General features: G+C 33.5%; 1 protein-coding gene across 1 annotated transcript; it reads right to left on the bottom strand.

The window, feature by feature from the left end:
- Positions 1-2029: 2029 nt before the first annotated feature.
- LOC145688915 (uncharacterized) lies at positions 2030-9156 on the bottom strand. The gene is made up of 3 exons (XM_081763082.1): positions 8862-9156; positions 4398-4497; positions 2030-2876 (listed from the first exon to the last, which is right to left on the bottom strand). The coding sequence occupies exons 1-3, from the start codon at positions 8888-8890 to the stop codon at positions 2145-2147; spliced, it is 861 nt and encodes a 286-aa protein (XP_081619208.1). The 5' UTR covers positions 8891-9156; the 3' UTR covers positions 2030-2144.
- Between the last annotated feature and the right edge of the window lie 6053 nt (positions 9157-15209).

Here is a 15209-nt window from a genome sequence, read left to right as displayed (position 1 = left end):
CCCGTTTTGCCTCATAACATGAAAGGAAATTTTCATTCCGTATTTGTAACAAAAAGAGATTTATTTTAGTCTCAACTGCAACCTCTCTTCTATTTCATACAAATTAAATTCAAATATTTTACAAGAACATAATTTTTTTTATCACCCAAAATAGCATATCAAGTTTCTATGTGAATATAATATGAAACAGCATCAATATATAAAATTACATCAATTTCACTGTTGTTAAGTCTATCTTTTAGGCGGTGAATCCTGACGTCAAGCCGTCTCCACTTTAGCTTTCTAAGTGTTCCATGATTACCCACTTGAAAAAGTACTCACAGTCTTTCATTTTCACGTTGCTCGTCTTTCATTAATTCAATGAAATAATATATGTCTAAGTTGTCCCTTGAAGCCTTTCTTCATAATTTGACGTGCCACCCTTCCACATTGTTAGTCGTTCATTTTTGATCGTTTTCAAATGATTCCACAAGTCACTGCAAATAGGTAAAAAAAATACATCATTAGGATATTAAAGATTGAAAGGATTGCAAGAGAATCTACGTTGGAAAGTTGATAGCAAAATTTTGTGTGCACCTAACATTTCTTTTGTAAATCAAAAGAATTTATTATTTTGATAATTTACAAATCAGTGAATGCAGAATCTTCAATACATGCATGTACGGAATCTGCAATACATACAAGAAAATTTATATTACACTATTACACTACATGATATGCTAATGGAATAAAATACTTTACTGTAGAATGCTCGGAATAGCCTAATCAACGATTTAATAACTTTAAAAAAAACTTGCACTAAACGCCAGTTATCTATGTAGGAAAGAAAATATACTTACGGAGGAAATAGCGAGAGTCATCATCATCCAGCCAAGTGTCTACAAGATAATCATGAACCCCCCCCCCCTTACATGCAACGTTAGGCGCATCTTCTTACAAACGTACAAGCATTACTTCTAAATGGGAAGCTGGTACCAGATGTACTACTGCTGAACGTCGAATCGATCTTTTCACTTCAAAGTTCCCTTTGTATATACATACAATTGAGAAAGTGCTAACTGCCGAACAATCCTCCACACGAGAGAACTGAAGAAAAACCCTCTGATTTTAACATCAGGAAATACTTGATTTACAGCATTGATTGCTGCTTTCTCAAAATCTATAGATATTTCTTTCTATTTAAAACGGAGTTAAAATTTCTCAGCTTCTTCTCTGCTTATCTCCAGTAATACATACGTGTCTTGCTTTTTACTGGGAAGTAAGTAGAAGAAAAGAGGAAATATTTGGCCCAAATATTTTCCGTGCAGAGTACACAATTTCCACATCTACAGTTCTAAAATAACTTTTTGAGAAGTTGCAAGGATAAATACTAGAAGAAAGCAGAGAAGCTTCAGTGTCAAAATTACTTACACCTTATTACAACTATTAGTATATACTTACCTATATATCTTACTAATTGTTTATGTTCGTTCTTTCGCCTCGGTCTTCTTCATATTTGATGTACAAATGCAAGACTGCATGTACATTTTTTTTAAACAGTGGCGCAATTAATATATTATTCTGAATACTTACTTTGATTCGTACTATTCGTTCTATTCGTTCAAACGTAAATACTACTAGTTTTGCAGATGTTTTGCAAAATGACACTAAATTTCCCTATCATCATTTGCAAATTCAATTCTCTAGTGTAGTGTACACTATCTTAGTATCATAACTTGAAGTAATGAAAACAGGCATAAGGCGAAACGGGAAAAGGCCAACCGGGAAGACACCGTTCTCTGAGTAGAAGAATAATTTTGATAAGATACTACAACATATGGTAATTCATATTTATTTGCGCAATAACTTGGATTTGCTATTTAATTACGCGAATTTACCTTCATTATATGGTTTGTAGTTGCATAGATTATGAGTCTATGGCTCATAACTCTCACAGCTCGGATTTTGGTAATCATCTTTAACGTATGCAGTAAAGTACACAAATGTCTTACGCTACCAGCAAAACCACATGTTAGGATATTGTTCAACGATAATTTATTTTGAATATTACCAACTGTTTAAATTTATTTTGTGATGCCACTCAATTACAAGAAAAATAAGATATTACAAGCAATTGTGTTGTAAATCTTCACACGATCAAGATGTTATTTTTCCAATTTTTCTTCAGATTTTAAATTCATTTTCGAAGGTGAGAGGACAATAGGAAAGGGTAAAATTCTACTGAGTATACTTGAAGCTACATTGTAATTAATATCCCAAGATTTAAGAAGAATCTCTGTAGCAAATTTGTATGCGACAGTAGCATCTGGTACTTGACTCTTTGAATGTGCTGTCAATATGATAATGGCTCGTTTGAACGGTGCCATTACGTTGTCAGTCAATGCACTAAGATAGATAGCCATGTCACCATTAATATTTTGAATGTTCTTAATGACCAATACATTTTGTTTCTCTAAAGTGCTAAAACATGTTGCATAGAACTCAGTTGCGGCTTCAATCTGTGAGAATTTTGAACCTTCCAAAGGAGGCGATGTTGGATCTTCGTAGTTATTCATTAAATTTAATGACATGTTGTTTAGCTCAGAAATCATAGATCGAGTTAGTTCTTCTGTTTCTGGACTTGAAAGGAGAAACAGTACTCCAGGTTGCGATGGACAACATTTCACTACAGGCTTCAGAGCAGCAGAAAGAGTAACCCATGTTGCACGAGGTTGACCTGGGAACATTTTTCTCAGACGTATGATTTCATTTTTCAGTCGCAACAGTAATATACCTTCTTCATCTACCAGATTCAAACAATAATTTCCTGTCAAAAGATACGATGTGGTTGCAGCCAGACAAGCAAGGAAGAACAGCAACCAAGTGTGACATGGAAACTGAAAGGAAAAAAAATATTAAAGTTTAATTAATTTGACTTAAATTTGAATTTGTTTAAGTTTATGACCTAACAATCTGACAAGAATCTGTCATTTTGATGTTAAAACTCAGTGCTGTTATATGATAAAAACAATATTCAGTATGTGCAACTGAATGTAAGTTCCTGAAATACGTTGAATGTCTAGCTCTAATTCCCAACCTTTTCCTCCAAATCTTGCTCCTTAATTTCCAATTTTCCTTATCTTGTTTGTGAACCATAGAAGAACGGAAGGGATTACCTAATGCTACTCTGGTAGTTAGTGGCAGCAGCTAACTGTATTAGAGTACGTAAACAGATCAAGGATTGCCTACGAAATAAGAATTGAGGATATATTGTCTCGAAAAGGTGTCTTAAACGTTATGTCTCATCTCAGAAAATGTATTTGTTTCTATTAGTGTTAATTTGAAATTGCTACGAGACGTAATAGATATGTCTCATCTCGTATTTCGTCACGCAAATTCTGGCTCGTCTCACCTGTGGGAAATTCCTAGACAGAACACCTCGAGAAGCGAATACTGGCTTCAAATCTATCTTTCTGAATTCAAGAGTACACCATCATGATTATATGTTTCAATCTTCATGCTTCTTTGATAAGGATTGAATCCTCACAATGAATATTCTCCGATTAATCTATAACTAAGAGTTGTTATTAGTGTAACCTATTTAATACATAATTCAAAGTGTAAAAACTTGTTGTGCTGTTTATAACGTAAGAGAAACTTTCAATGTAACAAGTTTGTTCCTCACTTAGAGGGTAATTTATGTTACTTAAAATCAGAGGGTTTCTTTGCCTAAGGTCTTCGTAAAATAGAGCGAATTTTGTAATGTTTAGCATTGCTTGACGATTATATTATTTATTACCTCTAAACTTATTTATATGTGTGTATTCTATTAGGGTTTATACACACGAATAGGACGTTGTCCACCAAAAACTTAACATGACCTCTAGCGGACCGCGATGCCTCAGTGGTAGAGCGCTCACCTCTGACTCGAAGGATTTGTGGATCGATCCCACCACCCACCAAGAGAGATTTGTGGATAACAAACATCATAGGTGTAGCTTTTCTAGGGATTCTCATGTTTTGTCTCATTTTTGTCATTCCACCATTATCACTTATCTCATTATCACCATTTCCCTTAGCCTCGGTGCATAATTGATGCCCGTAAAATTAAAAAAAATAATAATAATCAACATGACTTGTGATCCAAACAGAAACCGGATCCACCGGAGGTGAGCGTTCTGTCCCTGAATCACCATACCTTTTTACAATAGTGCACAGTACATAGACTAGGTCTATGTTTGTAATATTAGTATACTGAAAGAAATGCATATGTAATCTTCCTTTTTAATAAATAAACAATGCGACAAAAACATTTTTACAATTGTGATTACGAGTATTAAGATGTATAAATTAAGGTGTCTATAATTTCAGTAATTCATTAGTTAAAACAGTTACTAATGATATAGCATAAAACTTACTTTATCTCGTGATTGTTCGCTATAGCTATGATGCTGTCCACACGCACAGTCAATAGGTGCCGATGCAGGATGATGATCTTGCTTCTTGAATTTACTATTTCTGAAAATGAAGTGTTTACATAATATTAGAGATTATATTGTCATATGTATTAATAGAAATGCTATATTCTATTATTTATTAATCTACATCGCGCAGATGCCGAAGTTGTACGCTACATCGCGACCCAGAGGTCGACCGCGAGGATGAATTAGTGGTCGCGATGATGAACAACTGAGTTTCTTTTTACATCGATGTTCAGTGAAGCATTGCTGTGGCAAGTGTTTTCATTGACTCTCCCTGAAGCGTTACACAGAATAATGTCTTCATTTGATTAGAATTTCCTCTACAGAGGATTGTGTGAGTCTATGTTCGAGAGGTTTTGCTGCAATGTTATTTTTGATTATGAAAGACATATTTATAGAACTTATGAGGAATGTTTCAGCAATATGAAATAAGAAACACAAACATCATAATAGGCACGTTTTAAATAGAGAATGGAAGAAAATAGCAACTGAAATGGGAATGTCAGATAAGTTATTTATTTGAGAATTATACTGTAGCTTAGTATTATACATACAAGGCAGTGGCGGTCACAATGAGGGGCTTTCGCGCTGAAATCCGTAAATTGTAGAAGTTTTAAAGAAAAAAGAAGCTACTGTTAATTATATATATATGCTTAAAAACTCCACGCCCCCCCCCCAATTCCGAGATTAATAAAAAGAGTTCCTTCTAAATTCGTTATTGATATAAGGTAAAGAAATACCTGTAAAGGCTGACACATATCCATGGGGAGGAAACGTCGAATAATGGAATTTCAATGCCAAAACTTCACTTGCTGCAGTTAATATCCCCTCCTCTCGAAACCTGGAGATATACCTCATTTATTTATTTATTAAATTTTTCTGGGAAACGATTTCTCGCCTGAGTGCTGAAAGAGGACATTTTCTTCACAGAAAATTGAATAAAACGTAAAAGTCTTTGATTTAGAATATTGATAGAGATGAACAAGAGATGAGACTCAAATATTTCTGCGAAACAAGAGACGAGACTTTGGCATTTCTCATATCTCGCTTCGCGTCCCTCCCTATTTATAAAATGTTTGGTCCTTTTAATTTCAAAATGTGATTTCGCAGTGATTTTTAAGCACTGACGGAATAATTTCACATGTGTCACAGCAATGTTTCTCCTTAAACTGAGAACTTAACAGCGAGGATGCAACCTCCTCGCTATGTGCGCCTTCATCCATCGCGACCTAGACATCGAGGTAGCGTCCGCGACTTAAACCTCGACCTCGATCGCGATGTAATTTCGGCATGCATTTACCCTTAGTTGTTTTTCTTGGTTTTCATGCAGGAGCGCGTCACAAGTACACGCAACAACTAAGCCAGCACATGATCAGATAGCACTAATCAGATTCTCCATAAGTATTCGTAATATGATGCAGCGCAAGAAACCACGCATCGTATAGGCAGTGAAAGTTACAAGCTTAATCACGTGATGATGAATCCCCATTCTTTACATATTTCATTCAAGTTCATTCAAGTTTGCTTCTCAAAACACATCATTCCTCTGTTTCTCTTTTCTGGTTTTCATCTCCTTGTTTTCTTTTTGTTCCTCAAGATCAAAATGTCGCTGAAAGGAGCCCGATTTGATCAACGACAACAGGGCGTCATTTCGGACTTCGCTTGGGAAGGAAGGGGGGGAGGCAAGAGCACCGCCGACGTAAGACTTTCGCGTTTTGTACTAGTATATTAGTACACAATCGATTAAAGTATATGTATTCCTCAACCTCTTGGGGGGGGGGAATTGTCCTTCCTGCCCCCTAAATGACGCCCTTGAACAACAAGCTGTGCTAAACACAAAGTCCCATCTATACCCTATTCAAAAAGATGTTATTCCAACTCATAATGGCGAGGCATGTAGGAAAACTGTGTGCAGTCCTGTCCAAAGAAAACTAAGATCTGAGGCCTCAACGTGAACAGCTTTATTTTCCTGGCCAAAAGTCAGATACTCTTTCAAAAGACCACGTTATTTCCTAGTTAAAGAATGTTCATCTGTGTGCCAGAATGTACAGCTACATATATGAATATGAATAAGAAAAAATCACTAGCAATCTGATCAACGTAAAATAAAATTATTATCTAATAGCAATTACGGTAGTCGTATTTCGTTTTACGTTTCATTAGCTATTTCTTTTTGCTTCCTAAAATAAAAGCTATAAGTTTTACTGTACCTCCACGGTTATGCAGACTAGGCTAAATGAGACGGTGATGAGAATGAATGAAATGAAGAAAGTAGGAGGAAACGAGAAAATCCCCAAACACGGTCTTTGTCCACAACAACGCCCAGTTAGCGCGAACTGAGATTGAACTAGGGACTCTACGCACCAGAGGTGAACGCTCTACCACTAAGTCACCGCGGCCTTGTTTATCTCTTAGAAAATAACGATATAGTTACCAGTATAAACATAAAAATAACTGATATAATGCTATTTACTGTTCTATTTACTGTTTGTGGGATTACTTAAAAATAAGACGAATGCATGGAATACTATGCAAAACATTTGTATAGTGTTTATCTTTGATACTATTGTGACTAATCGTATATTGTCATAGATACTCCATATATTGACTTTACTGTTTTTTTTTAAATCTAGACATTAAAACAGTGTTATGTCTTCAGCAGTCCAGTCGCAACTTTATCGTAACTTTCAAAATGTGGCGGAAACCAAGCAATAAATCTAAAATCTGTTTAATTTATTTAGAAAATGTTACTTAGTGAAATACCGGTAGTTTGTAATGTCGATATGATACACATTTTCAAATCAAGTATGACATCGTAAGCTTATCCGATGAAGTGGTAAAGAAGAAACACTATCTCAGATACATTGATTGGTTTACTGAGCAGGGTTGTGTATATACTATCTAGAAAATCAAGTAGAGGTTTAGTGTCAACTCATGAAAACATTTAATAATGTGCATGTATTAGACTAGTTGAAAATTACATCAACTTTGACTCCTATCATATTTTTTTTATTTTCCTTTGTATTGGGCTAATTTTTATTCTTGTTTCTACCCTTATTCGGCCTTTTATTTAGAATTACTAGTTGTTCTGTCCAGCTCTTTGTTTACATTTAATATCTTTCAATTTATTTTCTTTATTATTCCGAACTGCATAGCATAGTTATGAAATTATTCAAGGACTTTGTTATACTAAACATTGTTTTAATTTAAATTAATGAGTAAATATATGATAACATGCAGTTGTCACAGGCAGGTAAATAATAGTGTAGGTAGCGATCTCAATTAGAGTGGCTATTTATACATGGGTAATTCAGAAAGTAATGCCTCCAAGCCCAATACTTGGCCATTAGTATTGCAAACATTCTGAACTGTTTATCATTAATTCACTGATGCTTGAGCTATAGAATGTCACTTGTTTCGCCTTCCTATCTGTTCTCGTTCCAGAGTAATGGAGCAATCCATGGCATCTAATGGTGACGTCTGGTTGAAACAGCGGATTGTCATTGAATTTTTGACTGCGGAAGATTGTGCAACCAGGAACAATCATCGCCGGCGACGAGTCGTGGATACTCCATTATGGCCCGGGAACGAAGCATCAGTCAATGGAATACTACCACAAGTCCTCTCCTCCGCCAAAATATTAGTTATCTCATCTGCTGGCAAAGTGTTGTTGACATTCTGCTTCATCTTGCCTATAGTCCCAATCTTGCGCACTGCAACTTTTGTCTCTTCTCTAAACTTAAGGATCACCTTAAGGGCCAACGCTACAGGTGTGACTCGGAGATGGAAACAGCAGTTCGGCAGTGGTGCAGCCAGCAGCCAACACAATTCTTCGCCGACGGCATGGAAAACCTTGTTTCTCGTTGGCGCAAGTGTGTTGCCCATAATGTGGACTATGTTGAAAAATGATGCCACCATCAATAGCTGATATTGCAAGCTTTCTACTGACACCTGTATAGGTGCTATCTGTCAAACACAAACAAAGGTGTCACCTTGGAGGCATTACTTTCTAAATTACCCTCGTAATTAGCGTTGCGCATAGAATGAACAACTGAGACGTTTCCTGCTTATTATGATATTAGGATTTTCACATTCGAAACGTCATTTTCTCTGTCTATTTCGTTTGAAACTCCGCTTTTGGTTTTAACTGTATCAACTACCATGTTCAGTTGTGAATTAAAAAAAAAGTGAAGAGGATCCAAAAGGTTTGACCTTTTAACACCAAAATGTTCTATAAAGAACTTTTTAAAAATAGATTGAAGACTATATTAATCGACGAATAAGAGTTATCATTTCACTTTGAACATTATTGGTTACGATCAGAATATAATGGTTAAAATGTCAAAATTAATATAATTACTCATATAAACTTTTTTAAAAAAAATCATTATAGCTACTTACGCTGATCTGTTGTAAAATAATAGCTTCATTTCAAAAATAGTAATAGCAGAAAATCACATAATTGATATTTCAACCCTGATTATAGAGTTTCACGTCACGCTTGAAAATGTGCCAGACAAAATAATTAATTTCAGAATTTGTAGATTTTTCTTGCCTTCCTCGTATTTTTTTAAATATAACGTTTCTTTCAATTTTACAAAGAAAATAGTTTTTTTTTTTTTTAAATGAAACTAGTTGACTCGTGTCATTTCAACTTTTTAATAATTCACTTTTAAGTTTCTGTGGTTTTCAATTTTTCTTTTTTTCTTTTTTTTTTTTTTTTCGTTTAAGATACAAGTAATTGTTCAGCAACCAGAATAATGACGTAGAACTGTTGTCATAGTTTTTTCAATACAAATATTTCAATTCAATGTACACAAATCTATCCTATTTCTATTATTTACACAGAATATATGGACTGTAATTGTGGAAAATTCAGTAAATTATCTTTCAAGTCTTGCTAATTTAAATTTGCTACGTTACAAATAATACGGAAACGCATTACAGCGACATAAAGGTGTAGTTCAACAAATTCATAATGCAGAATGCTTATTTTTCTTTATTATTATTATTATTATTATTATTATTATTATTATTATTATTATTATTATTATTATTATTATTATTATTATTAGGATGACATAAGTGTGACTTATAAGATTATAATGATGGTATGTACGTCTATACGTCTGTTACTAAACAAATAAATCTTGAACGAAAGCAAATATTTGAATATATTCTTTTCCAATAGATAGCTAGAATTTCGCCAAAACTGTTAATGAAATCAATCCATTAACTTCTTCACGGATAATGATGACTTAGGTCACGATAACATCTTTACGTGTAACGGTGTCTTAGGTCACTATAATATCTTCACGTATAATGGCGACTTAGGTCACGATACCATCTTCACGTGTAACGGTGACTTAGGTCACGATACCATCTTCACGTGTAACGGTGACTTAGGTCACGATAATATCTTCACATGTAACGGTGACTTAGGTCACGATAACATCTTAACGATAACTCTTGAGCGTAAACGAATTCTTAAATTCTATTTTCTTACTTCTGCAATAGATAGCTAGTGTGATTGTTAACATCTACCGGATGAAATTGAAACTTCACCTAATTCTTTTCACGGTTTTAATAGTATTATTCAAGGATGTTATAAAATAGAGGATGTGCCCGTACGTAACTTCATCATATGAACTTAATGAAGTCGAAAAAGAATTGAGCATCGTCTGAGCCGGCACGTCTGATTTTCTACTCTCGTTTCCGCCATGATTGTTAGCTCGAAACATTGCGATCTTAGTGGGCAGAGTAGGTGTGGGGAAGCTGTGACGTAGGGCTTCACGATTTTGTTGTATGGGCAGATCCTCTACTTTATAACATCCTTGGAATTATTATTATTATTATTATTATTATTATTATTATTATTATTATTATTATTATTATTATTATTATTATTATTATTATTATTATGGCAGATGGGGTAGTCCTGTAAACCAACTCTCTTGGAGGCGAAATAATGTGATGGGAAACGACCCAAAGGGTGAGATTGGGTGATGGTCTGTGCACCTGACTCAAACTCAGATACTATGTTAATAGTAAGTCCTTCATAATCGAGGTGTTGCATAAAACGCAACACAAAAACTCAAATAACTCAATTAACGATATTTTGACTGATCAGATTGTCGTTTTGTGATTGAAATTTTGTTTAGTTTTCATTTTTCTTTCATTATTATCATAACTACTTCTTTCTTACAACCTTCTCTTTTGGTCTAGTGGCTAGTGCACATGCCTTTGCTACACGCGGTCCTACGTTCAATACCCAGTAGGAGAGTATTACTGTAGTTCAGATTCTACCTTCTTAGATCCACGTCTCGTATGGCTAAAGGGACACCAAACTAACAAATTCAACAAAAAATAACTTTTAGTTATTTGTTTTATTCATTTATATTTTTTTTATTTTTCTATCTATTTTTACGATCTTTGTTTTCATTTACATTTCATCCAGCTTTTTTCACTTTTCATTCTTTTATAAGTCATGATTTTGACAATTGTTTTTATGATGCCGGAACTTTCTTGAGCAGCATGCGCTAGCCATTGGAATTGATTTGACTAAAACAAACAGCCTGACTCTTGTTAAAAAGTAAGCTTTAAGAATGTGAAATGACAATTGACATAAAAGCATCCGGTTCATGACAATGTTAGAATTTTATAGAAATGAAATGAAATGTTCAAGTTTTACGTCCCACGGATATGCCGGAGACAGTGATCATGAGAAATGAATGAAATGGTGGAATGAGGAAACGGGAAAATCCCGAGAAAACCCACTCACATGGTGTTTGTCCACCACAAAACTCACTTGGCTCAAGCTGCGATCGAACCATGGACGTAGAATTTTATAGAAAAAGATATAAAAAAAACTGGTTGCTAGAGAGTTTGTTGATTTGTTTGTGAGTTTCATATGTAGAAGTTCGTTGATACTAGTCGTTTAATGTTCGTGGCTGGGTTTGAGTAAAGAGAGTAATCAATGTGAATGCAGTTAAATAATTAAGTCTAGAAGTGATGTGTGATTAAGAGCTTATAAAGATTAAATGCAGTTAATAAATTATATAGTTTATTGAGATTAATAGCATTGTGCGACATAAGACCACTAGGAAGAAGTTGAATGGTAGATATAATTAGTTATTACACTTTTACAACTCTTAGTCAATCAATAAATAAATGCCACCTGGCCGGTCATAATCTTTCTTGGATTGTAACACCATAGATGTTTGATTCTTATTATAAAATTACATTGAAAGAATAGTGATCATCCCGCAGTATTTGTAACGAAGAACAAATACAGACTGTTCATCTTAAGAAAGTTATACCATCAAAACAATAACCATTTCGATAGAACAGAAATGGCCAACCTTTTTAGATATGAGGACTATATTCAATTTCAGGAAACATTGGCGATCTAGTGATATTATAGTCTCTATATTAAGATAAATAGTCTATATACTGTAAATCTAGTTGCATGTTTCCCTGGTGACTTCGTAAAGATACTTTGCAGACTTTCCTCGTAATTCAAGACAAAAAAAAAAAAAAAAAAAAGAGTGTCTTCGTACAATGTTTCCAAAGTGGTTCCCTTTTTTGTTTAACTTATTACCTTTCCAAAGCAAAATGTAGGGACACCTCACGCAGCTAATGGGAGTTGAAGGGGGTAAGAGAACGAAATGTACCAGGGGTGCTTTTTCCGTAATAGCGTAATATAAATACTTCTAGTGAAGAACGAATCATATTTATTTATTGCTAAAAAGAAAGTGTTTCATATTTTATAACATACACCATGTCAATTTGAATAGTATGTAGACTATGTAGAGACTATGTTACTATGTTATGTACTTAAATACATGAGAGAAATAAATAATTAATGTTAAAATTGAAAGAAATTTGAAATTTATTGAAAGAAAAAGAAAACAAATTACAATACACATAGTACCAATTACACTAATATATTGGAAATTCCAAGTGTACAGAAGTATACACATACAATGTTAGAGCGTATAGTTGAACTATAAAAAAGTATAATAATACAAGAACACTATTAACAAAATACGAAAGGAATGAAAAGAAATAAAAAGTTAAAGTTACTCAATAGATATTGGCTCAATCCAAATTTTTCTATTAAGATTTTGTATTTCATTCTTGTCTTTGTATTTTCTTGTACTTCATTTGCACTTTCTATACTTATACAACTTAACATACCAGATATTCCAGGGATAATAGGATTTCGGAGTTCCAGAAGTCTTATTTTCCTATCTGGAAGAATAACTCGTCACAGATTTTTTATATTCCAATAATTGTTTTCCGTAATATAATAAAGGTTCACATAAACAGATGTTTGCGTGTGAGTCAGTTTCTTTAAGTCTACGGATTAATATATTAATTAATGCTGGACATTATTTCTGTAATATTTCTTCAATTTGTTTATTTATCATACTTTCTGCTTATTGTGAAATTAAATATTTGTAGAATTTCTATTCCTCTCGTCTTTTACTGGGGCCGCGGTGGCTCAGTGGTAGAGCGTTCACCTCGGGTGCTAGGGGTCCCGGGTTCGATCCCAGCCCCCGCCAAGTGAACTTTGTGGTGGACAAACACCGTGTGCGTGGGTTTTCTCGGGGTTCTCCCGTTTCCTCCCACCTTCTTCATTCCACCATTTCATTCATTACTCATCATCACCGTCTCCTTTAGCCTAACCGGCATAACTGTGGGACGTAAAACTCAAAGATTTCATTTCATTTCATTTCTCGTCTTTTACTGGTATTGCTGCTATTGTTAATTTATTATAAATATTTGCTGTTATATAATGAGTCTGATACTATGTCATAGATCTAGTTGTTCTTATTGTGAATAGATGATTTCATGTTGCCTCTACTTTTATATATCAGGTAAATTGAAACCTATTACAATAGTGTTTTACTAGAGAAAACTCAAAATTCTTTATATAGAATTTCTAAATTTACTTTTTCACCTAATTGTTTACTAAGACATATTCTCAAACGCTGCACTATTTCGCAGTTCAGTTGTTGGTTTTAAGTGTGTGGACTAAGCACCCCAATTTAATGGACCGTAATTTAATATTCTTTCTACAAGAACATGGTATATCATACACAATATTTCCAAATAAACAATATTTCTCAGTTGACAAATTTGTATGACATTTTTTTAAAACTTTTAGTAAAGTATTGACATGGTATTCCAATTTTAAATGTTTATTCCAAAATATTTTGTAAGTTCTTAATTTGAAAAATATTTATATCGACATCTTATAGGATTGTCACAGTTATACAATTTGAGTAATTTATCCGTTAGCTGTTCTACAAAAGTAGGTGAGAATTCAAATATTTAGTTTTATCAGTGTTTAATACCAACAGATTATTGCTGAGCCATAATCTTATTTTTCTCAGTTCTAATTCAGCTTTTAAGAATGGTTCATTCCATGTTTTGCCAGCAGCAGTAAGGAAAGTATCATCAATGAAAGATTGTATATATTCATCTATTTCTAGGTTATATAAATCATTTATCTATCTATCTATCTATCTATCTATCTATCTATCTATCTATCTATCTATCTATCTATCTATCTATCTATCTATCTATCTATCTATCTATCTATCTATCTATTTATATATATACTAGAAGAGGCCATAGGACTGTTCTTTATGAAACTTCATACTTTATAGTCCTAAATTCACCACAAAATTTTTAATTTGTGCAGCCTGTTTTTTTCTTTTTAAATAGCTATCATGATACCAAGATAGTGATACTCCCCATATTTCACATTTTTAAAATTTGCATAGCAAAATTTTGTACGATATTGGGTCAAACACTTTAGCTAGGTCTAAATATACTGTAATTACCTTCCCTTACTATCCGTGTTTTTATTAATAAATTCTGTCAATTTACATATAACATCTCGTGTATTCCTACAACAACTAAATTCTTCAATTTAATGGTAGTTGTATTTTGATAACAGTCCACTTTAAATATAGAGGAGACCGAGGCTATTGGAATTTAGTTAAAGAGAGCTTAAGTTTTGCAAAGCCTACTAAGGAAATAAATCAAACTGTTACACAAAAATGTTGGTAAATTATTGTAATATATCATATTAAGGGAGATAAATCCAAATAGAAGAAAGAAACTCTGAAAATAAATCAAAAGTGAAAAGTCCAGATAACAAAACTTATGATAAACTGTGGGTAATGAATTAATCAATTAAAGGGCACACGGGAATAACGATCTAACTCCATTTTTGCGAGTTTGAGTTGTTATTACCGTTTAATACAACGGATAGTGGTCTTTCATATAAAAACTGTGTATTTCGAAAACATGACTAATGTCCCTGGAATTTAGTATTAGAAGAATGATGTACACTCATGTCCAAACTGATTGTCACATATCTATAACTCTCTTCTTGTAAGAATGTAATTTGATAATGATTTTACAGGGTACTTTTAATACTGATACTATGTGTATAATCGGGAAATGTATATTTGTGGAAAATTTCATAGGAAATGAATTATAAATACGAAAATTAGAATGAATAAAACAAAATGTTGCTAAATGGACAAGAAAGTTTCGTTTTATTGTTTTTATTTACTGTTCCTTTGACATGAAATGTGCCACATACATGTCTTTGTCGACATTATAAAAAATACCGGGCGAATTCTTTATCAAATTATATTCCTACAACAACATATTTATAGACATGCGACAATAATTTTGGACACGAGTGTACTTTGGAAAAACGATCAA

This window comes from Thermobia domestica, chromosome 7 (assembly GCF_964235325.1).
Source record: "Thermobia domestica chromosome 7, izTheDome1.hap1.1, whole genome shotgun sequence".
Classification (NCBI taxonomy): domain Eukaryota; kingdom Metazoa; phylum Arthropoda; class Insecta; order Zygentoma; family Lepismatidae; genus Thermobia; species Thermobia domestica.
This window is presented reverse-complemented; position numbering and strand designations above follow the sequence as displayed.

What these genes read in the sequence shown, in the direction of transcription:
- LOC145688915 (XM_081763082.1), bottom strand. Translation starts at nt 8,890, where the DNA reads ATGAAGCTATTATTTTACAACAGATCAGC. An exon ending in TTATTTTACAACAGATCAGC is followed by an intron (nt 4,498 to 8,861) that starts GTAAGTAGCTAT and finishes CTTCATTTTCAG; the next exon opens with AAATAGTAAATTCAAGAAGC. An exon ending in GCGAACAATCACGAGATAAA is followed by an intron (nt 2,877 to 4,397) that starts GTAAGTTTTATG and finishes TTTTCCTTTCAG; the next exon opens with TTTCCATGTCACACTTGGTT.